The sequence below is a fragment of the Talaromyces marneffei genome, chromosome 1 (assembly GCF_009556855.1).
Source record: "Talaromyces marneffei chromosome 1, complete sequence".
Taxonomy (NCBI): domain Eukaryota; kingdom Fungi; phylum Ascomycota; class Eurotiomycetes; order Eurotiales; family Trichocomaceae; genus Talaromyces; species Talaromyces marneffei.
The window spans coordinates 3,525,924-3,547,032 of NC_072348.1; the positions used below are offsets into that span (position 1 = coordinate 3,525,924).

At 48.3% G+C, this 21,109-nt stretch overlaps 8 protein-coding genes across 8 annotated transcripts; 3 read left to right on the top strand and 5 right to left on the bottom strand.

Moving 5' to 3' along the window:
• Positions 1-100: 100 nt before the first annotated feature.
• Positions 101-2,371, top strand: EYB26_001313 (uncharacterized protein; the record flags this gene model as incomplete). Its single annotated transcript, XM_054260624.1, has 1 exon — positions 101-2,371. One exon carries the CDS (start codon positions 101-103, stop codon positions 2,369-2,371), a length of 2,271 nt encoding a protein of 756 aa, XP_054116599.1.
• Positions 2,372-2,835: 464 nt separating this feature from the next.
• EYB26_001314 (uncharacterized protein) lies at positions 2,836-5,055 on the bottom strand (the record flags this gene model as incomplete). Its single annotated transcript, XM_054260625.1, has 2 exons — positions 2,836-3,155; positions 3,222-5,055. The coding sequence occupies 2 exons, from the start codon at positions 5,053-5,055 to the stop codon at positions 2,836-2,838; spliced, it is 2,154 nt and encodes a 717-aa protein (XP_054116600.1).
• Positions 5,056-6,720: 1,665 nt separating this feature from the next.
• Positions 6,721-7,848, bottom strand: EYB26_001315 (uncharacterized protein; the record flags this gene model as incomplete). Its single annotated transcript, XM_054260626.1, has 3 exons — positions 6,721-6,977; positions 7,041-7,390; positions 7,457-7,848. The coding sequence occupies 3 exons, from the start codon at positions 7,846-7,848 to the stop codon at positions 6,721-6,723; spliced, it is 999 nt and encodes a 332-aa protein (XP_054116601.1).
• A 365-nt stretch (positions 7,849-8,213) lies between these two features.
• EYB26_001316 (uncharacterized protein) lies at positions 8,214-9,815 on the top strand (the record flags this gene model as incomplete). Its single annotated transcript, XM_054260627.1, has 3 exons — positions 8,214-8,256; positions 8,379-8,880; positions 8,939-9,815. The coding sequence occupies 3 exons, from the start codon at positions 8,214-8,216 to the stop codon at positions 9,813-9,815; spliced, it is 1,422 nt and encodes a 473-aa protein (XP_054116602.1).
• Positions 9,816-10,104: 289 nt separating this feature from the next.
• On the bottom strand, positions 10,105-12,648 carry EYB26_001317 (uncharacterized protein; the record flags this gene model as incomplete). Its single annotated transcript, XM_054260628.1, has 2 exons — positions 10,105-12,304; positions 12,365-12,648. The coding sequence occupies 2 exons, from the start codon at positions 12,646-12,648 to the stop codon at positions 10,105-10,107; spliced, it is 2,484 nt and encodes an 827-aa protein (XP_054116603.1).
• Positions 12,649-14,048: 1,400 nt separating this feature from the next.
• Positions 14,049-15,382, top strand: EYB26_001318 (uncharacterized protein; the record flags this gene model as incomplete). Its single annotated transcript, XM_054260629.1, has 3 exons — positions 14,049-14,398; positions 14,455-14,914; positions 14,981-15,382. 3 exons carry the CDS (start codon positions 14,049-14,051, stop codon positions 15,380-15,382), a joined length of 1,212 nt encoding a protein of 403 aa, XP_054116604.1.
• A 369-nt stretch (positions 15,383-15,751) lies between these two features.
• EYB26_001319 (uncharacterized protein) lies at positions 15,752-17,497 on the bottom strand (the record flags this gene model as incomplete). Its single annotated transcript, XM_054260630.1, has 3 exons — positions 15,752-16,184; positions 16,247-17,065; positions 17,136-17,497. 3 exons carry the CDS (start codon positions 17,495-17,497, stop codon positions 15,752-15,754), a joined length of 1,614 nt encoding a protein of 537 aa, XP_054116605.1.
• Positions 17,498-18,425: 928 nt separating this feature from the next.
• EYB26_001320 (uncharacterized protein) lies at positions 18,426-20,192 on the bottom strand (the record flags this gene model as incomplete). The annotated part of the gene is made up of 2 exons (XM_054260631.1): positions 18,426-19,999; positions 20,063-20,192. The coding sequence occupies 2 exons, from the start codon at positions 20,190-20,192 to the stop codon at positions 18,426-18,428; spliced, it is 1,704 nt and encodes a 567-aa protein (XP_054116606.1).
• Positions 20,193-21,109: the final 917 nt, after the last annotated feature.

Genomic DNA, 21,109 nt, shown 5'->3' on the forward strand with positions numbered 1-21,109 from the left:
GTCACGCACTCTTGCACTTTGCATGATAGCCAGCTCACTCTGCCGCTCTCCCGTGGATGATTCCGCAATCTCTTTCCCTGTGGTGATTGATATAGATGAAATGGACAAAACACAGACCCCCAAGATACCACTTCCGATACGAGGTGGTGCGGATATGATCCCCTCATCATCACCAGCCTTCGGCACCCCAGCACGGCCAGTTCGCACCGGTAACAGACCGAGTACGCTTCAAGGAAAGTCATCCGTTCTACCTGTCCTTATTCCGCCGGCGCTTCTCCGACCTCTAGCTTTCCGGACCTTTACAAGAAAACATGACTTGACAATTTCTTCAAACACACTTCAGACCCTGGCCACTTTCGTTGGCAAGAATTGCGGATCGAGGTGGCGTGACGATGGGCTTGCGGAACGGTTACTTGACGAAGTAGCTAAACTATGGCGAAAGAACGGTGGCGGAGTGATTGTGGAAGAGGGCAATGGCGCATCCATCAAGGCTATACTTCATATGGTGGGAGGAAACATGTCCAATGGCAAGGTTGTGCCTGGGAAATTAGCTGATCAAGAAGATGGACGTGGTGGAGGTCATGCTGGACTTGCAAGCGCCGATGAAACAGCAAACAGTCACGCCGGAGAAGAAGACGACGAAAACGTTTCTACGGACCCGAGACGCTACATGAAAGTGGTTGATGCTTATGATCAGCCTCGATTGACATATAATCCCGACAAGAAACATTTCGAGACGTCAATAAACAAACCATCCTTTTTTCCCGACCCTTCCCATCAAATTACGTTTTATCGGGACAGATTCAACCTCATATATCAGAGACTGCTACGAAACGAATCGTTCCAGACATCTTCCCTATTGAATAGCAATCGGCAAACTTACAAAATCACACCAATTGCGAATCTGCTGGGAAGGGGCGGGTCGCAGCATATGTGTTTAGGGCTTTTATCTGTCTCTCCTGCCGGAGAGATGTCACTGACCGATCTGACAGGGACTATCATGCTTGATTTATCGGAAACGGTACCTATCCCAAGGGGTAATGGTGCGTGGTTTTGTCCCGGTATGATGGTTCTGGTTGAAGGCATATATGAAGAAGAGGAGGTAGTGAAGGGCTCCGTATTGGGTGGTAACAGTGGCATCGGAGGCGCAATAGGAGGAAAGTTACTGGGAATCACTATTGCTGGACCACCCAGTGAAAAACGGGAGGTAACTCTCGGCATGAACAGTGTCGACTCAAAGGGAGACATCGGGACCAGTGGTGGATTTGGGTGGGTTGACTTCCTCGGCGTAGGAAGTGAACGTGCCCAGGGAGCGCGAATGCGGAAATTTGAGCATAAAAGTCTTCGTCAAGTCCGTGGAGCCGACGGTCAAAGGAATGGGCGACGCAATATTGTTATCCTGGGAGAAGTTCATTTGGACAATAGTAGAACACTTGAGGCTCTCAGGAGTGTCTTCAGCATATACAGTGAATTGCCCTTTGAAGAGTTGCCGTTGGCCTTTTTGATGATTGGCAACTTTATTGGAAAAGTCGGATTTGGACAGAGCAGTGTTGGAAACAGTATCGAGTACAAAGAGTGCTTCGACAGTCTGGCGTCGGTGTTATCCGACTTCCCGGCGCTTTTGAGCCATACAACTTTCATATTTGTTCCAGGCGACAATGATCCTTGGGCATCCACGTTCACAGCTGGAGCTTCAAGTGCCATTCCCCGAAAAGCAGTTCCTGAGTTGTTTACCTCGAGAGTAAAGCGTGCGTTTGCTTCAGCGAACAGTGACTCGGGAGACTCCGCGTCCAAAAGTACCCCTGGAGAGGCCATCTGGACATCCAACCCTTCGCGAATATCCCTCTTTGGCCCAGTCCACGAGATTGTTGTATACCGGGACGATATCTCTGGAAGACTGAGACGTGGTAGCATACATTTCACTAATACTGGAGACAATGACTCTGAAGAACCACAAGTTCAGGGCGACGCCACCGAAGAAAATGATGATAACATGATAATTGACGATGATAACGACAAAGACAGCAACGAGGCTGGAAAGAATAACTCCGCAATCAAACAGCCATCCCCCTCCTACCTCGCCGCTCAGAAAATTTCTAAAACAATACTCGACCAAGGCACTCTCTCCCCTTTCCCCATAACCACCAAACCCGTTCTCTGGGACTATGCAAGTTCCATTCAGCTCTACCCACTTCCCACGGCCCTGGTACTTGCCGATAGCGAAGTAGCAGCCTTTTCCATCTCATATGAAGGATGCAACGTTCTAAATCCAGGCAGATTCATGCCGGAGGATCATAAACGGGAGCCGGTGATGTGGCTTGAGTATGATATCTTGAGGAAGAGAGGGAGAGTTAAGCAGAAGAGGGTATGAGATGTTTGACGGGGTTCTGGAATATGTAGTTATATGGATTTTGATATCTACGAATTTTTTTGCAGATAGAGCTTTCTGTTAAGGATCATCTGAGCGTTTCGGTCAAGCATGATTTTGAATATTCACTTATATACATAGGTAGCAAGATTGAGGTTCGAGTGCAAACTTAGAGGAAATTTCTGTGTAGTGATGTATACAAATGCCATGGGCGATCATTACACATTGAGATTGAAATGCAATTTCCTCCTTGGTAGTGCGAAGGATGAAAAGGATAGGACAGAATTTTGTATAAGATGTAAAACTAAAGACTGACAGGATAGAAAGGAGGCAATTAATAAAAACTATGTTAAGTGAGCCTCCCAAAAAGACAAGATGTATGATGTGGAGCAGGTAGATGAAATGTCAGAACGCTTGCTAACCAAAATGCAAGAGTTTATTTTTTCGAAGGTATCCTTAAATGCAACTTAGAATGTAACTCCAAAATCACGGGGCTTTTGTTCACGCAGATCCTCCGGACTGGGGCTGCGATCCCGGATGAGGGCCCCAAGATGTGTTCGTTGTTCCTTTTGGTGACCGCGATAGTATGATTCGTTACTGATCAGGCCATCCGTACTCCTGTCGCGGGCATGAGTGGAACCTTTTGTGGGCATGTCTCGATATGGTTCGTATGGACCGGTCATGTTGTACTTGCTCTCCTCATACACGTCTGCTCGAGATCGACCGTCAAAGAGGAGAGAGTTTCGTGCATCCAATGCTGTCAAGTTGTCCTTATCCTCTGCATCCCCTATGTGTTGGAAGTAAATGTTAGCTGGATGTATTCCAGACTTGAAGAAGGAAGGAGATTGAATACCTTTACGTTCACGTAACCGGATGTGAGGATTCTTTCTGATACAAGCAATGAGAGCGTTGACACCAATAAGAATTGCCAGTACAACGGTAAGCGTGGACTGCACAGCGATGAGAACGACGCCGGTAATGGTCTTGGTTGTCTGTGCAATGCCGAGTTCCTCGACGAAGACCAAGATGCACGCCACTGAAAGTACACGGACTACTTGTATGGTGATGTTGATCCATTGACCCGACTTGGCCACATATGGTCGGCTCCAAAGCAATAGAATCAGCATCAAAGCTTCAACAATCAGTTGTCCACCAGTCTGGAAGAGGCCATGGCCGTCGCCACCAGCAATGATGCATCCCTTGATAAATGAATACAGAATGGCAGGAATGAAGATCCACCAGTAGGATCGCTTGTAACTGTCATAGAACAGACTGTAGCGTCTCCAGATTTCCTCGTCTTCGTACATGACAGAGTTGTCACCCTGAGACTTTTTGTACCGACGAGCAAGGAGCCAAATGCGGACAGAAAACGCAGCCAGTAGAGCCGTGAATGCAGCCAAAGTCACACCTGCCAATAGTTTGGCAGCCCACGAATCGCCACGCGTGAATTGATATACACAATAAAGTACCCAGATGCCGTAGACGATAAGAACCAAGTTGGTAATGGTTCGGCCGAGGAGTCCCCAGTAATGCTTTCGAAAATCGACCAGACTCTGTGGGAATGAGCCATACAATGCCCAGGCTTCGAGAACAACTTTCACGAGCAAGATGCCGACAGCAATAGCAGCAATTACAATGGCAAAGAACAACAGCACAGTCATGAAGATGTTTGATGACGGAATATAGAGTTGTTCAGACCAAGCTTGTATACCCTTGAGTTCGGCAACGATGCCACTGGAGGCGGATGAATTGGTTGTAACGTTGTCCGAGGTTGAGACGTCTCGGATAAACAATGCGGATCGCGCCAGGATATTGGAAAGGGCCCGTTTCGCGAGGCTTGAATTTGTTGAGCCATCGCTGAACGTCAGAGTGGCATTCCTAAGAAATTGGTAGTTGTTTTCGGTGACGTTGCCGCCCGTCACGTTACGGAAGTTGTCGATCGAGTTCTGCATCTGAGTCCATGGAATAAGACCTCCGGCAAAGGCAAAGTTGGAGGTAAAAGTACGATAGGCAGAGGGATATTGTACACTGAGCGCACCGCTTGTGGCGAGGGTTTGGAACCAGCCAATAACCTCGCCAAAGCTGGGGCTTGGTGTGGCTGCACCGGGTTGACCGGCGGTCCCCAGCGCAGTAAGGCCGCTCAGAGCCAACGAGGCAGCGACGATACCGGCCGCCACGTAGGAGATAGCAGGAATCTGAAGGGTCTTGCCGTTGGTGACCTCGGACTCGATACAGGCAACCTCATCGCCAGTATCGGCGGCCTTGAGCTCCAACCTTGCCCTTCCTTCCAGATCCGGCACGTTGAACGCTATCGATGGGATCATGTCGGCATATTGGCTAGGAATCGTCATGTTACCGCTGGCGGAGAAGGCTCGTGCTGGCACTGGACAGAGTTCTGGAACTGCGGAACCTGCATCGCACGGGTTGAAATCCTTTTCATAAACCTGCTTTCCGTAGGCAGATACAACCAGTGAGACGGTCACATTCTGGACCTTGTCACTGGTGCCGGAAACGTCGAAAACAACATTATTGCTGTTCTGATCATATTCGACGTTGAAGTTGTTTACTCTGATGGTTGCGTTTGTTGAGCACAGAGAATATCCGTTGGTCTTGAGGACATTGCCAGCCAAGACCTGCGCCGGTCCTAGCAAGACAACGACTGCAGCGGTGAACCAGCCAGGCTGCATGATGGATGATGGAGACGGCGATGGTGCTTGAGGGGTGTGGGTGTTGGTATGAATTGAATGGACAGGATCAACCCGTCGACATGCTCTTTGCGTGTGGATTAAAAAGATGAGACGTAGATTCTGACAAAAGAGGCCGATGAATCAAAAGAGAAGATTAATTGGAAAGTAAGAGGTTGGCCAGGCCATCAAATAGACATGGCCAAAAGGATGGTCCTGTTCAAGGAAGCGAGAGAGAGACTCGACGCAATGCAGTGGAAATGCCAGAAACGAGAGAGCTTGATGCAACGAATGGCAAGTGGGAATGGAATGAGGATGATGAGTATGGATATGAGTGTGAAGGTGAAGTGAAGGTGAAGGTGAAGGTGAACGAGTGACGGTATAGTTTAGCGACGAGGGAGGGGGGGGGAAGAGGAGAGAAGAGTATGAGAAGAACGAGTCTGAGGCAGGCATGGCCAACTAACTACGTTAGTTACTACCCCGTACAGACTCTAATTTGTTACAGAGAGCGAGCGAGCGAGCGCATAATGATACTAGCGCTCGCTCGTGGCTGTGTGGCGCACCTCTGCAGACGTCTCAGTCGGCACTCGGAAGGACCGTCGCGCGCCCAAATTATCATACTACGTACATAGGATATCCCCTTTCAATTGGCTGGCGAGAATCAAGACGACCCAGCGGTCATACTGTGATTGGCCCTCCCCGACAGCAACGCCGTTGTTCTAGGATTCTCTGATCGGCGGGCGCCAGCTTGTCTCAGATTGCTGGCTGTAGCCCGCATTGATTGGCCGTCTGTGTGGTTCCTGAACGTGTCTCGTCTCTTCTCTTCTCTTCTCTTCTCTTTACTGATTGCAATTGCACAGCCTAGACACGGCAGCAGCACCTGATGGTCATCATTCCAGGACACATCGTTGCTAACTAACTCACTCCCAGGTAAGATCTAATTTTACTATTTTAGGGGCCAGTAAATAGTGTGTATCAAAGATGTTCGGTGCGCCGCCCAATGGCGCCACGGAGCAGCCAAGTGGCCCCAGAGGCGCGCGCTAGCCCAACTACAGAGGATAATAACCCTAACTGCAGCCCTTCTTCGGTTAGCGCCATCGACTCCTTCTCCTGACTCCTTGCCCAAGCACGAGCGTTACCTTTTCTTTTGCCTTGTAACATTAGTTAAGTTACTCTGTATGCTGGGAGTCTGCTGTTTATTATGGATGCTACATAGGCACTAGCCAGAGTAACAAATAACAGAACCTATTTGGTTCATGGTCAGATGACAACTTATCAAGTCGTCGTAGATTAACTAGTTGCTTATTATGATAAATAATTTAGCCTCCGAAGCTATATTTGAGCGCCCACGAGAGCAGGGTAGAATATATAAGAAGTAAGACCCAATATCTCGCAAAAATTCTTGAAATCATTACATGTATGACGGACTGAGTGATTGCAGGTAACCCCCCTCCCCAGCCGTCCAACAGTATGCTTTCCAAAAGTCGATAGTCGATAAGTGCTGCTCCTTATCTGTAGGAAACCGTATTGCAAAGTCATCCTTGGTCGGCGGTGCGATCGACCTTATGGTGACCAAGTCATGAATTCGGATAGTGCTTGAACTTTAAGAATAGTTATGGCACCGCGTCGTCATTTCTGCTCTGTGCAACTGATGCTATTTACCATCGATCATTTCTTGCCACTCTTCTCTTGCATCTCCCGCATTGCAGCACGAGCGCTCCGACTTCCACCTAACTTCGGCCCGCGAGGCGGCTCAGGTTTAGCAACCCTACTGTTTGTGGCAGTCGTGGTGGTACGGTTTCGCTGCGTCCGGCGCCTGGTCTGGATAGCTTCCATGAAATCGCGTCGGAATTGTTCCGCGATACGGTCATCCGCAGCCATATCATCATAATTTGCAGATTGCTCCGGTTCATCGTATACATCCACTGATAGATCATCTGTTAGTATCATGCGCTTGATAACCAGTCGGAACCCCGTCAACAACTTACGTTTACTCTCTCGTAAAACTTCCTCCACGAGTCTATCCCGTTCAATATCTTCCCTGTTGCGCCTTCGATTTCTCCAAGACTTGCTCTTCCCAACCTCCTCAACTGCGTCCGGAGATTCGCCGGCCATGCGCCGCGTTGCTGCTTCTGTGCGAGCAATATTCTGCAATTTTGTCTCTTGACCAAGATCAATCTCATGGAGCTTCCCTAGTGTGGCCGGTTCACGTTTAGAGAATGCGTTGGTGAACGAATCGTTCGCATCTGACTGACTGAATCGACTAGCCGCGGAATTTTCATCATTTTTTTGCGTACGATTTTGTCGTCTAGCCAGTTCTGACTCTATATATTCCATCCTTATATTGTTAGTCCCGATGGTATAAAGACCTTGCCAATAATGTAGGGAGTGCAAAACGACGTACATATGTTTATCGACATCAACCTTTTGCCCTGTATGAGCCGTGAACCGATCGAGTCTAGCCTTGAGAATATCTGCTTCTGTATCCTCCACCGACAAAGTCAGACTATGGTTCTTATCGGCTGCCTGCGAGCTGGTAGTCGAGAACTCGATGCCGCCTCTTCGCATGCGCTGAACCTTTCGCGGCCGCATAATGTTCGATACCTCGCTTTGATTGCTGGTATCTTGCAGCTCTCTATTATCGTTCTGTCTCTCTTCGGACGTTGTTCTGTGTTCAGTCACTGCGCTTTCTGGCGTGGGTACGTCATCGGAATCATCGACTCTTTTGCGCAGAAACTTTTGCCGCTTGACTGGGCGAAAAGAGACAACCGGTGTCTCGGATATTTCGGTCTCCATATATTGTATAGTGAGTCGTTAGTAGGTTAGTTAGGCAATAAATGTTCGCGTGCGTTTGTAGGTAGCGTTGAAAGAATGGAGTGAAGGTGAGACGGAACGGCGGTCGTTATGCGCCGCCGCCAATGGTTGGTTGGTCGACGCGGGCGGTCCATACCTACTTTTGGAGCAGGAAGCTTCCGCACTTCTCCCATGCGAACAACCCACGATAATTTCGCTCGCTTCTCGTCTCTAAACTAGAGCAACAGCAATACACAAGACCGCAATTATACCTTTAGCAGTACCATGCGACTGCTTTGATAGCTCCAAAAAAGTGACATCGCAATTATCGTGCAGCTTCTACAGCTCGGAACAGTCTTCCTCTGAATATGAACCCTTCCATTCCACCCTCAACGGCAGAATATGGCGGAGGTGAGTACTTGCCCCAATTGCCTCTTGAATCACTCTCGCTCCCCCTTGAAGAGGGAGAGAGATTGTGTGTATTTGTGCATGTGTATGCTACAGAGAAGAAATTTACTAACTTCATCATCCAGATGAGGTCTCCGCCATTGTGTTAGATCCTGGCTACTCCACGACGCGCGCTGGCTTTGCCGGCGAAGACACGCCCAAATCAGTTGTTCCCACCTACTACGGAAGATACGCCGAAGAATCCGACAAATACATCTTTGGAGATGATATCTTCGTGACCCCTCGCCCTGGCGTTTCGATACATAATCCGTTCGGTAGAGATGGCGTTGTAGAGGATTGGGACGTGGCTCAGAGACTCTGGGAGTATTCGTTCAAATCGCGCTTGACGGGCGCCAAACCAGGAAATCCCATGTACAATGGCTTGAATGATGTTCCTGCTGAGGGCGAGGTACCGTCTGACGAGATGGAAGGAGTCGAGACCGAAGAGAAGCCTCTCGCAGATAGTCCTCTCTTGATGACCGAATGTGGGTGGAATCCCACAAAGGCACGAGAGAAGACCATTGAGATTGCTATGGAGAATTGGGGTACCCCTGCATATTATCTTGCAAAGAATGGTGTACTTGCCGCGTGAGTGAAGAGATACTATCCGTCTTGCTTGGTATCATACTAACTAATTGGCCATCAGTTTCGCGGCTGGTAAAGCGTCCGCCCTTGTCGTCGATATCGGCGCTTCAAACATTTCCATAACCCCCGTTCATGATGGAATGGTACTCAAACGTGGTGTTCAACATTCACCTCTCGGAGGAGACTACGTTTCATCACAAATTCGGGCGCTTTTCAAGTCTAACACTCCCCAGCCGATCACTGTCACCCCACATTATCTGATTTCATCTAAGACGGTAGTTGAAGCTGGGCAACCTGCTCAGGCCGTTTACAAAACTTTCCCGGCCGACAAGGCCCCCGACGCCTCGTATAGGAAGCTATTAGAAGAACGCACTCTGACCGAATTTAAAGAATGCGTCGTGCAAGTATGGCCTGGACCAAACAAACTGTCCTCCACCGGACCTAATGGCATCTCAAACGAGGACATTGCAAAGAGCAGTCCCGGCCGACCATTCGAGTTCCCCGATGGGTACAATCAGTCCTTTGGCGCTGAACGGTATCGCGTCACCGAATCCCTCTTTGACGCAAAGGCATACATCCAGGACCCCGATTCTGAATTCCCAGCACCCACCCCAGCACAAACCATCCCAGAGCTCATCAAAAACTCCCTCAACGCAGTGGATGTCGATATCCGACCCCATCTTCTACAAAATGTGGTCGTCACCGGCGCATCCAGTCTTTTGTACGGGTTCAATGATCGTCTGAACCAAGAATTGATGCAACTCTACCCTAGCCCTAGGGTCCGTATATCCGCTCCGGGAAACACTGCTGAGAGACGATTCGGCTCCTGGATCGGTGGAAGTATTTTGGCTAGTTTGGGCACTTTCCATCAAATGTGGATTTCGAAGAAGGAGTATGATGAGCATGGTCCTAATATTGTTGAGAAGCGGTGCAGGTAATGCTCTGATAGTCCCCAATGCCTAAATGCTTTTTGTTGGTGATCTTGGTGGTTTGTCATGCAAGAAGAGAATAACGGGAAAAGTATTCTATAGGGATAAATAATGACTGGAGTTCTATTTAACGTGTATCACTTTAAATTTGCTTTGAATGAGAATTTACCGACTATTCCAAATCTATGTTGATGGCCTGCACAGTTTTTCATATCGCTATTTACGCTAGTCCATTAGCCCTGCTAAGAGTTCCTTATATATACAATGTGGAGATTGGAAGAAATCAATCCGTGATAGCTTATCCTCGGCTTCTCGGAGGTTGATTATCAATATCGTCTGCAGCCGTGACCTCTCTGAGTGAAGCCATTGAGACAAACTTTCGAACTCTCGGTGTCGTCGGTGTTCGAGGGAAGAGACTGAGACCGCCATGCTGGGGTTTTTCGAGTGTGGTAGTAATGGCGAGGGGGGATGCACTTCGAGGGTCGCTATTGCCTTTCGTTCTAGTAGCACTAGATGCCCTTCTCTCGTGTGCGTTGGCAGGAGGTGCCTTACTGGAATTCGTGTTTGCAGGGACTGAGCTGTCAATTATACTCCCACGAGCGCTAGACTGGCTTGTCCCTGGTCTCATGTTGGTGCCCGCTACAGCCGAAGAAAATGCCTTTGGAGATATCGGAGGCGTTTCCACATTTCTGGTAGATACATCCTTTGGTGCAGTCCATGCCGGGTTGAATATTGGCACATGTGTATGGTTTGTTTGAGATGATATCGGTCCCGATGGAGTTTCAGATGTGCCAGAACCACGTCTGGATCTGAACAGAGAAGGCGAATTCAGTGAGGCATCTTCTGCGCCCTTCTTAGAAGAAATAAAGGAGAAGACAGTAGAAGGTTTTGGGCGTAGCCAGTTGCGATTTTGATAAATCACGTGGTTGTTGTCTGAATTTGGAGGCTTACCAAATTTGGGTTTGGGGAGAGGCGGTACATGTAGGTTCTTCGCTCTGAATCTGCGATTTTTCGCCGAATAGGTGGACGCGACTTCAGCTGCCATATCATCGTCTTGACTGGACTTATCTTCGAGACCAGCCATAGAGTGTGTCACAGTGGGTAATGCGGTAATTTGATGATTGAGATCGTCCTCCTCGCCGGCTCCATCCTTCATATACTCCTCGTCTGGTGACTTTAGATCTTCCTCATCACTTGCTGACTGGTCCTCTAGAAACGACATATAAAACAAGTGCGGGAATTGTGGTGCAATATCCTTTCTAGGTGCTACAGTCTGTACGTCAGATTGTCCTGGTTGATGAGACCAACTCATTTGCTTATCGCGAGTATCAAAATCAATCCACGAACGCCCCATGGCTTCCAATGACTCCTTGTGACTGGGCTCTATCTTGGGCTTGGTCTTGTTCTTGCTGTTATTTCTGGGGAAAGCAGAGACACCGAATATCTTAGAGGTCGATTTTTGGAACCGGTCAATTTTGGAACCAAACCTAGCCAGTGGTCTATTGGATTCTTTTTCTTGCGCGGCGAAGTGCTCCACGACTTTGGAAGAGGACGTCTTTGGTCGTTGTTGTTCCCATTTTCGTTCCTTTCGAACGGTATCCTTGGTCTGACTCTCTGAGACTACTGGCGCTGTAGCAGACCGTCGTGGTGTCATGCTATCAGTATTCAGACGAGCATAGTAACGATCTGTCGTACTGCTCAATTCTTTCTTGTTCCCCAGAGGTCCCGAAGGGTTCTGCTGGTGACCACGTCGAAGTATAGAGCCTGGCTTGAATGACTCCGGATTTGCTTGCCGAGGCGTTGTCTTAACTAACGTAGCTGGAGTGGAACCTGCAACGATTGAAACCGTCTGGGCCTTGGAGGTATAAGAGTCCGGATCTGCTGGGGATTGTGATAATGGGCGGTGGTTCACTATGTTATTCGTGCTAGCTATGTCCACAAGCCGTTGTATTTCGAACGCGACTTGATGCAACATGGAAAGGCTCCTGGCGAGCTTATAAGCCTTGCGCTTCAGTCTTTTGAATTCGCGTTTCCAACCGTCGACATTGCCAACCATGGCAGTGTAAACCGCATCAAGGCTACCAGTCTGATCATTCCAATCCTCCCTTAATTCTAGGAGATATATGCCAAGAATTCGAACAGACTGTAAACCCTTTTCTATATCCTTGGCGTGATCATCCATAGCGAGGACACTCCGCTTGACTATATGCTGTATGCGGTCGTGATCCCTGATGACAGTTTGTCGAAATGCTTCATCCGCTAGCATATCACTTAATACTGGAATGTTTCCAAGCGGCAAGCGCAAGTGAGTCAAACGTTCTTCAACATCGCTGAACGCAAGAGCTATGTCTTCTGTGGTATTCTCAATGAAGCCATCAAGTTCGGCTACATGTACTTGCAAGATCTTGATCACAGCAGACTCTGACTTGGCTAAGCGTTTGGCAAGCAAATGAAGACCGAAGGCTATCTGAGACATTAATTTCCAGAGTGGATGGTACCTAGCAGTGGGTAAGCAAGTACGAACAAAACGATTTCATATCTCACGGGAGAGCTCTCACTTCTCATTTGGCCGCTGCTTCCATCTTCTCCCACACAGACGCTCGTATACGGAAGCCGTCAACACTTGATTGCGTCGAGCATGTGCGTCCATGAATACTTGCCAATTGCTATGCGATGCAACCGTAGATTCAGCAATAGACTCTTCGAAAGGTCCCTGCAGTTGAGCAATTGGATGAACTGGTGCATCATTGAGCGACGGATCCTCAACCTGGGTTTCCTCAACCTCCTGCTGAGCCTTCGCCGTTTGGTCTAACCATTCATCTTCACTCGGTATCGCTGGCATCCTGCTCGCACCTTTTGTTTGGTTCACCAGTTATCATCGATCGTGGAATAGGTATCCGAAGATACCGAACCTTCCCAAATGCTCAATCCGGACACAATATCATCGAGTGTCTGTTTCGAAAGATTCGTATGTATATCGTGGTGAATCGCTCGAGGTTAGGGACCGCGCCGGCCCGGAATCTCCTACTGAAGATTCAATATGTGTTTTTCCTCCGAATGAGCGCGAAGGCCGTATGCCTAGTGCGGCTTAGCGTCATGTCAGTCGCCGTTTTTAAATTTCAATGCACGTGGACATTCACCTTTGTGCTATTTATACAACTGACCGTTGTAAGAGTCGATTGACAAGACTTTCAAGATGGGAGGCCAGAGTTTCTCGTTGACTCGCGCTTTGCGCAGGAACTGAGGAAAGGGGTCGTGTCGAGTCTTTAACACCAAAGTCCACCTATAGGCCATAGCATCAACCGCCATTTAAACCAAATTAATTTGGGACCCTTGGTTTGGCCGCGCTAGTCCCTGATGTGCCGTGCCATTGTGGAGTTCTGGGCAGGCTTAGAATCCCAGCATGCTCAAGTCAACATTTGTGTCTTGCCCCTGATTGATCAAAAATGAGTGGCTCTTCAGTTAGGAGGCTAGCTTCCTAATTGAAAGTCGCCTATTGCTTCTGTAACAGTTACTAGTAATACATATGGGTGTCGTTCTTGGACCGGGTTTCCTGGCACACAGGCCCCCGCGGATAGCACAGGTTCCTGGGATCAACACGATTGATTAGCCATGGAAATTAAATCTCGCTCACAAAGATACGAATGTCGGAATATTATGGAGGCCTGAGTACATGTAACATCTGGCCATTGTACACCAGCCATGGATGTGGGATCTTGACTGTGGAGACCACATGTGTAGTAACAGTCTAACAGACAGTGGAGCGGCTAGGAACCGCCAAATCTCAGTCTGGGCGACGGGGGCTGGCACAGTGGAAAGTGAAAGAGAAGGGCAAGAGGCTTACTTCGTACGTACGGAGTACTAGGTTAACAGGAGAGGAGAGAGGAAGAGACAAACAAAACGTCTTGAAATGGCAGGGTTGGCACCTTCCCTGACATAACCGGGGTGCTCCTTCCTCACTCCGGACAGGCTACAACACACTTTACGCGACCGACAGACGCGGTTGGCTCTTCGACGCGTCGTCCAAGTACGCCCAGTTCAGCCTCATCCATTTACCGTCTGCGCCAATGCATCCAATGTTCACAGCTTACTCCGAACCTGTCCACCTAAAAAAGATGCACTTTGATGAAGCTGATATCACAAAAAAATACTCTACTTCCTTCCTTGCTTAAACAACACACCAAGATCGCATTCCATCACCTTCACATCCGCCGTCCTCTCTCAAGCAAATTTACCTACAATATGTCCCTAAAACGAAGTGCCAACACTTCGAGCTCGCCGGCTGCGAAGAAACCCAAAGCTAACGGTAGTATCACATCGTTCTTCGGGGCTCCCAAACCCAAGGATGGTGCAAGTGCACCACAACAGCCTCCCCCCACCGTCAAGTTTAACAAGGAGAAATGGGTGTCCTCCTTGACGGCAGAGCAGACAGATTTATTGCAGTTAGAGATTGACACGCTTGATGAGAGTTGGTTGGCCCACCTGAAGGATGAAGTTGTCTCTCCCGAGTTTCTCAACTTGAAACGATTCTTGAAAAAGGAGAAGGAGTCGAAAGCAACTATTTTCCCTCCCGAGAATGACATTTATTCATGGTAAGACTTCCTTTACAGAAGTCTAGTTATCGCTGTATTGATATTGGAAATATTAGGTCTCGACATACTCCATTGCATACCGTGAAAGCCGTTATCATCGGACAAGACCCCTACCACAATTTCAATCAGGCACATGGCCTTTGCTTTTCCGTTCGACCACCAACCAAAGCGCCCCCTTCCCTGAAGAACATATATATCGGAATCAAAAATGACTACCCCTCGTTCGAAGCTCCTCCAGACAATGGCGGCCTGTTGACTCCATGGGCAGAGCGTGGCGTATTGATGCTGAATACATGTTTGACAGTCCGAGCCCACAATGCGAACAGTCACGCAAATCGAGGATGGGAGCGATTTACTCAGAAAGCAATTGATACAGTGGCTCGGATCCGCACTCGCGGCGTGGTGTTTCTGGCTTGGGGATCACCTGCTGCAAAAAGAGTAGCAGGAGTTAATAAGCAGAGACATTGTGTTTTGCAGTCTGTCCACCCAAGTCCTCTTAGTGCTCGCAACGGATTTGTATGGCACCCTTCCCCTTTGGCCTTGTCCTCAATGCGAAATAGTGTTCTAACCGAGATAATTTAGTTCACAAACGGACATTTCAAAAAATGCAACGACTGGCTTTCTGAGAGATATGGAGAAGATTCTATGATTGACTGGAGCTTGAATCCCAAGAAATCTATCTTCGGCCAGAAACCTACAGTGACAACTATAGGTGAAGACAAACAGGAAGGACCTCTTGCCACTAGCAAACTTGTCAACAAAGCTCCTCTCGCTACCGTTGCTGCCAAGGGTGTCGATGAAGATGTTCTCAAAACAAAAACTACTGCAGTTACAGTGACGACAACTGATGTTGATCCGCTTTGTGACGAAGACGATCTGGATGCTCTCGAGGCACTCGCTGCAGCAGAAGACGATTTTTCTGCTACTAAGCCCGAAATTGTGACCAAAGAAGAGGTGATTGTGGAAGAGGCCAAGAAAGACTGATCCTAAAACGAATACCCCTGAAATCAATTTTGGTCACTATTTCGGTACGGTTGCTTTGTATAACATGTACTGACACTATATTGTAGGCGTTGGCGTTTTTCTTTTTCTTCCTGAGTGGTGTTCAGGTCAATTTCGGGATTTAATAGGAATTGAAGATATTGGACGATAGTCGACCACATAAATACAAATATACTTTGTATTCAATTATTCCAAAATCAAGTCCCTCATTTAGCATAATACCCATTCCCAAAGATAAAGCATAAATATAAAAGAAAAGAGAAGAGTTAACATAAAGGCATAGCATTCAAGACTAAAAAGATACAATTTCCATTCAGATTGTTCATGTTTTTGTTTTCCTATTATATTTATTTAAAGCTCATCATGTTCAGGAGCGGCCTCCTCAGTAGCTTCAGGAGCTGCGGCCTCAGTCTCAGATGCAGCAGCGGCTTCGGCAGTGGAAGAGGCAGAAGCGGAAGCAGAGGTAGAGGAGGCGGTAGCAGAAGATGCAGAGGCAGAGGCAGCGGCGGCTTCCTCGTTGAGTTTGGCGAGGTCAGCGGCAGCATCGACTTGGTACTTGCCATTAGCCTTGATGAATGCGACAAGGTCCTCAACGGTTCGGGAGCCAGAGTATTCAACAGGGGAGCCCTTGGAGCCGGCTGGGTAGAGCTTGATGGTAGGGAAGCCCTGGATAGCGTCGGGGACGTCGTTGGCAGTAGCGTCGATCTTGGCGACGGTCACCTTCGAAGCATATTCCGAGTTGTCAGCATAAACTGAGGCAAGCTGCTCATACTTAGGAGCCAAACTGTGTGAATCAAATGTTAGCTAATGCTGTTATCTTTCTATTCACAGGTTGAGATGGCTTACGCTTTGCAGTGTCCGCACCATGGTGCGTAAAACTCAAGAAGAACATCCTTGTCATTGTCGATAACGAGCTCCTGGTAAGTGTGGGCCACGACGACGGTGACAGGACCTTCCTGAGTCTCGGGAATGGGTTCAGACTTGATGCTAGGGTCAACCTTGCCATCAAGAACGTCCTGAATGAACGCGCCAACCTCCTTGGCGGTAATATCCTTGGTTTGGTCCCAAGGGAACTTGGTGTTCTTCTCTGGGTCCTGAATAGCGAAGGCAGGGAAAGTGGCAGGGTCCAAGTTGAGGTTTCCGGCGTGGGCACCGAATGCCTTGGCGTCGATGGTTGCGATGTTAATCTTTCCACGGTGTTGTTTGGCAATAGGACGGAACTCTTCTGCGAACTTCTCGCGCTCTTCGGGAGTCTCGGCGAAAATGTAGGCGAGAGGAATTCCAGCCTTCATGTATTTGGCATAGGTCTCGGGGCCAACCTCGCCAACCAAGGGCGTGCTGGCGGTGGTGATCCAGGTAAGAATGCTGTCAGAGTCGAATGGGCCGGTGTAAACAGCCTTCTTCTCGTCAAAGTCCTTGTACAAAACGATAGAGGGTTGCTCGACATCTTCAGACTTCGCAACTGCCGCATCATCGCTGGCGCCAAAGAGGAAGTTGTCACGCTCAGACTCGGCCAAGCTGTTGAAAGCCTCGTTGGCCTTCTTGCTGTCCGACGGAATATATCCAACAATAACAATCTTGTCGAGCGTCTTGAACTCTTCGAGGTTGGTCTCGGTGACGGGAGAGACGGCGGGGAGAGATTGTTTAATCATATAAGAAGTGATGCTAAACAGAAACAAAGTCTAATTAGTACATGTATTCGTAGAGGACTTGTGGTCAAAGGATGAGAACTCACGCTCCACTCTTGCGAGCACCTGCGTAGGGCTTGACGTTGTCTTCACCACGGAAGATCTTCAGGGTAGGGTAACCCTCAACACCGTATTCCTTGCACAGCTCAGCCTCGGCGGTACAATCAACCTTGACCAAGGGAATATTCTTCTCCTTTAACTCAGTGGCAGCAACCTCATATTCAGGAGCCAGGGCTTTGCAGTGACCACACCATGGTGCAAAGAACTCGGCCAGGACGAGGTCATGTCCCTTGATGAAGTCAGAGAAGGTGTCCTTGGTTAAGGATTGGACGTCGGATTCAGCGTCAGAAGCAGATACGACGGCCACGGCACCTAGAAGGGCCGTGGTGATAGAGAGAAATGATCGCATGGTGGTTGTGGATTGATCGGTCTTCGGGAGACACGAAGGGATCTAATGTATGGGAGTAGATTGAAGACAACAAACAAGTCGAGGGCGACTTCACAGAAGCTATCTCTCAACTACAAGTAAGAGAAGCAAGAAGATTATGTCTTCTTTTTCTCAGTGGGGTATAAAATAAGCAAGAAGCAAAGAGGGAGTGAATGGTTTGTTGTCTAAGAGGAGAAGAAGCAGAACAATCGTCCTGTATTTAATAAGATGGGAAAGATGCGGAGACAGATAACATGAGGACAGTTTGTTCTTTACTCCTTCCGTACAGAGCGGGCCTGTACACTTACTTGCCTTAGCGCTTACACAAGGAAGGCTGCAAGGGTCGCGGTATTATTACGGCCCTGATACCGATACAAGACAGCAATCCAGTTACTTGTTGTTACACCAGATACAGAGCAAGTTGTACACAGCGACATGTCTACAATATATTGTTGGTATCAATTGCCTCGTGTAGGAGTTCATGCAACGTGTGAGATAGCTTTGGATGAGGAATTGAAAAGTTTCACTCGAGTGCTCTAGAAGACTAAGGCGGGCTGCTATTTGCATAACTAACAAATATTGCAAACATTCTGAAGCTACCTTGCAAGGCTAGCTACAATATACATGTATTGTTGCTGATTACGCGAATGGCATAGTTGTCCCTTTCGTGATTATTAATTGGTCATACCAACCTCTGATTATGAGGAACCATGCGGATTATCGCTAATTATATCACATGCTGACTGACACTTGGTTTCTAGCTTGCCTGAAGCAGAACGTCTTAGTACATTCTGTATAGTACTTAACTCAATCGTATTCTTATTAAAAGCGGCGATTTCTATTCTTGTTTCCATCTGCCTTGAATTTCCAATATGCCACACACGGTATACGTGGAATATCCAGTTGGAAACTATGACTCGTGATGTTGATCGTCTAAATCTTCTGCGAGAGCCAGTGCATCCCGTTTCCCCCGCTCCACGTCCAGACAGAGCATTAGGGGCACGGCGAGGAAAATCAAAATGGCTAGAAAGACAAAGGAGGGTCTGATCTCACCATAACGATCGGTAATTGCGCCGACAATCGCAGGACCGAACACACTCGAACCTTTGTCAGTGATCGCGTATAGAGCGTAAAATGCCGTTTCGTATCCCGGAGGGATGAGCTCGCCAAATAGACTTCGGCAGTATGCTGACAAACCCCCCATTGTAAGACCATAGATGGCGCCCATAGGGTATACTTCCCAAGGCTGTTGCAACCCCAGGAACCCCAGTCTCTTGATTGCCGGAATGAAGCCTAGCATGCCGTATAATGGGATGATTTCAAGCAAAAGTACACTGGCAATGATTGGATACTGGGCACGAAGATTGAAATGCCGTGAGAGAAACCCCCAAGCAAACGCACCTACAACTCCTGAGAGTGTCCCAATAACGCTGATCAAGCCGAGTGCTGCAGGTTGCATATGAAGTTCGGTTTTTGCAAAGAGAATAGCGGTTCCGCTAACCGTCGCAATTCCATCGCTGAGGAGGAACCAAGCTGCAAGAAATAACGCAACGTCCTTGAGACGCCGAGCTCGCATGATTGTTCTAGCAAGAGATTTCCACGAGAACGACATGTAGCCAAGCCAGGTGCGAGTGGTCTTCCCGTCGCTCGGCGGTGGCAGCGGAGGGCCGGGTCGAGGCCGTAGCCATAGCATAGAAGGTATAGTGAAGGTAAACCACCAAAGACCAATCAAAAACATAACCAGACGAAATGAGAACGTAGTTTGATGCGTGAATTGCACAACAATGATACAGATTACCTGTAGCAAGAGAGCTCCGATGTAGCTTATCCCCATGCCGTTAGCAGAGATTCGTGTAGAAAGACGCAAAGCGGTAGTCGATTGTTCTGGGTCATCTGAATAACTGCTACGTAAAGGGGGGGCTTCAGCCGGGACTTGGGAAGTTTGAAGTAACGGTGTGTTGATATCGTGAGGGGTAGCAGCATCGAGTTCGTCATTAGTAACTTGCATACTTGGTGGTTCGACGACCTTGCGCAACATTGCAGGATGATGCCGAACGAGGAGTGGCAGGAACGAGTTGAGAAGGACGAACGATGATCCAAAACATGTATTCGCGATGATTGCCAGAATCGCCGCAAAGACATAGATCTGAGGCTGTACTGCAATGAACAGCATTGTTGCTATGGACCCGACGCATGCGAACAGTATCAATAGAGACTTTCTATAGCTGCCGTGATCTGCAGCACCAGACATTGTAACAATGAGTAGCGCTTGAATAAGCACGCTAAGTGAAAAGGTATACATCGCAAAGCTTGCGGTATTGATCTCCAGTCCGAGCAAATCGACAACACATTGATTCGACCGACTCATTAGGAGGTCGGCGGAGAAGGTACTTATGTGGCTAGCCTGACATGGCCGGGTCTTGTCGTCAGCAAGATGTCCGTTGTCGCGAGCCATTTGCTCCAGCGTTATGGGAAGGAAGGATCCTAAATGTGGAGTCAGCGCTGTCTACTTGCCTTGCCCAGCTCAATGATCTGGGCGTCACTTACCCATCGCACACACAACGAACACTTCCGCGGCCCATCCATAGCTGTACCAAGCTGTGATTTCTCGCTTACTGGTTGGTCGAGTGTCATCACCCGGATATTGAGGGGAAAGCAAGTCTTCGATGCCCGACATTGTATGATCATTCGACTTGGAACTAGATTAGAGAGCACAACCCCACGTATTCCGATGGCACCGGGTCTTCTTCAAGAGGGCTGAGTTTCAGTAGTATCCACCGTACTGAAGATCAGATAGATTCGAGAATGGAGTTCATGATGATAGGAAGGAGGTTGTATACCCAGACGCATATACTTGATGTTTCGTGGTATATGTTAGAGGAGCTGGGGTGATGATCAATGGTCACAAGTTCAAGGTTGTCAACATGTCATAGCTCGCGACTCGCGCTAGCTGCTTTGGGCCGAAATTGATTATCTACTAGGCTGAGTCTGATTCTCTTGCGAAAAGAGAAAGAGGGAGTCTATGTGACAGTAAATATAGGCTAGAAGACAGCCCCAGTGTAATTAAATGAAAACCATTGTAGATTCTACCTCGGCCTTTGGCTCTTCATCTTTGTGATTGATCCATGAAAATACACCGCCTTAGGCACCAAGCACCCCGGATAAAGTTAGCGCATCAATCCCAACCAATTAGAACTATTCCGCAGATACGGGGAGGCGGTTACCATTTCTGGACTAGGTTGGTTGCGTTGCGCCTGCCGTCGTCGATTTGACCTTGTGAAGACCTCACATTCGATCAAGTGCAACAGGGACTGGACTGAGCGCTATCAACCTCCCAACAAACGCCAACCCGCTTCTAAACATACTGTCGGATTGTCTTCTCCTGTCGTTCGCTTCCGACTGTACCCACCCCATCACTATCTGGAAATCATCTGCTTTTTGTGTCGACGCTATTATCCTTGTTTCATGATCAGGTCGCTTTATCCTTCACCTACTCTCTGACTGCCTGTTCCAGTACAAACAATCGCCTGCTTTAGATTTCCCCACTGCAAGAAATCGCTATTTCCTCCTCTAGCACACCGCCTGGCCTAGTGT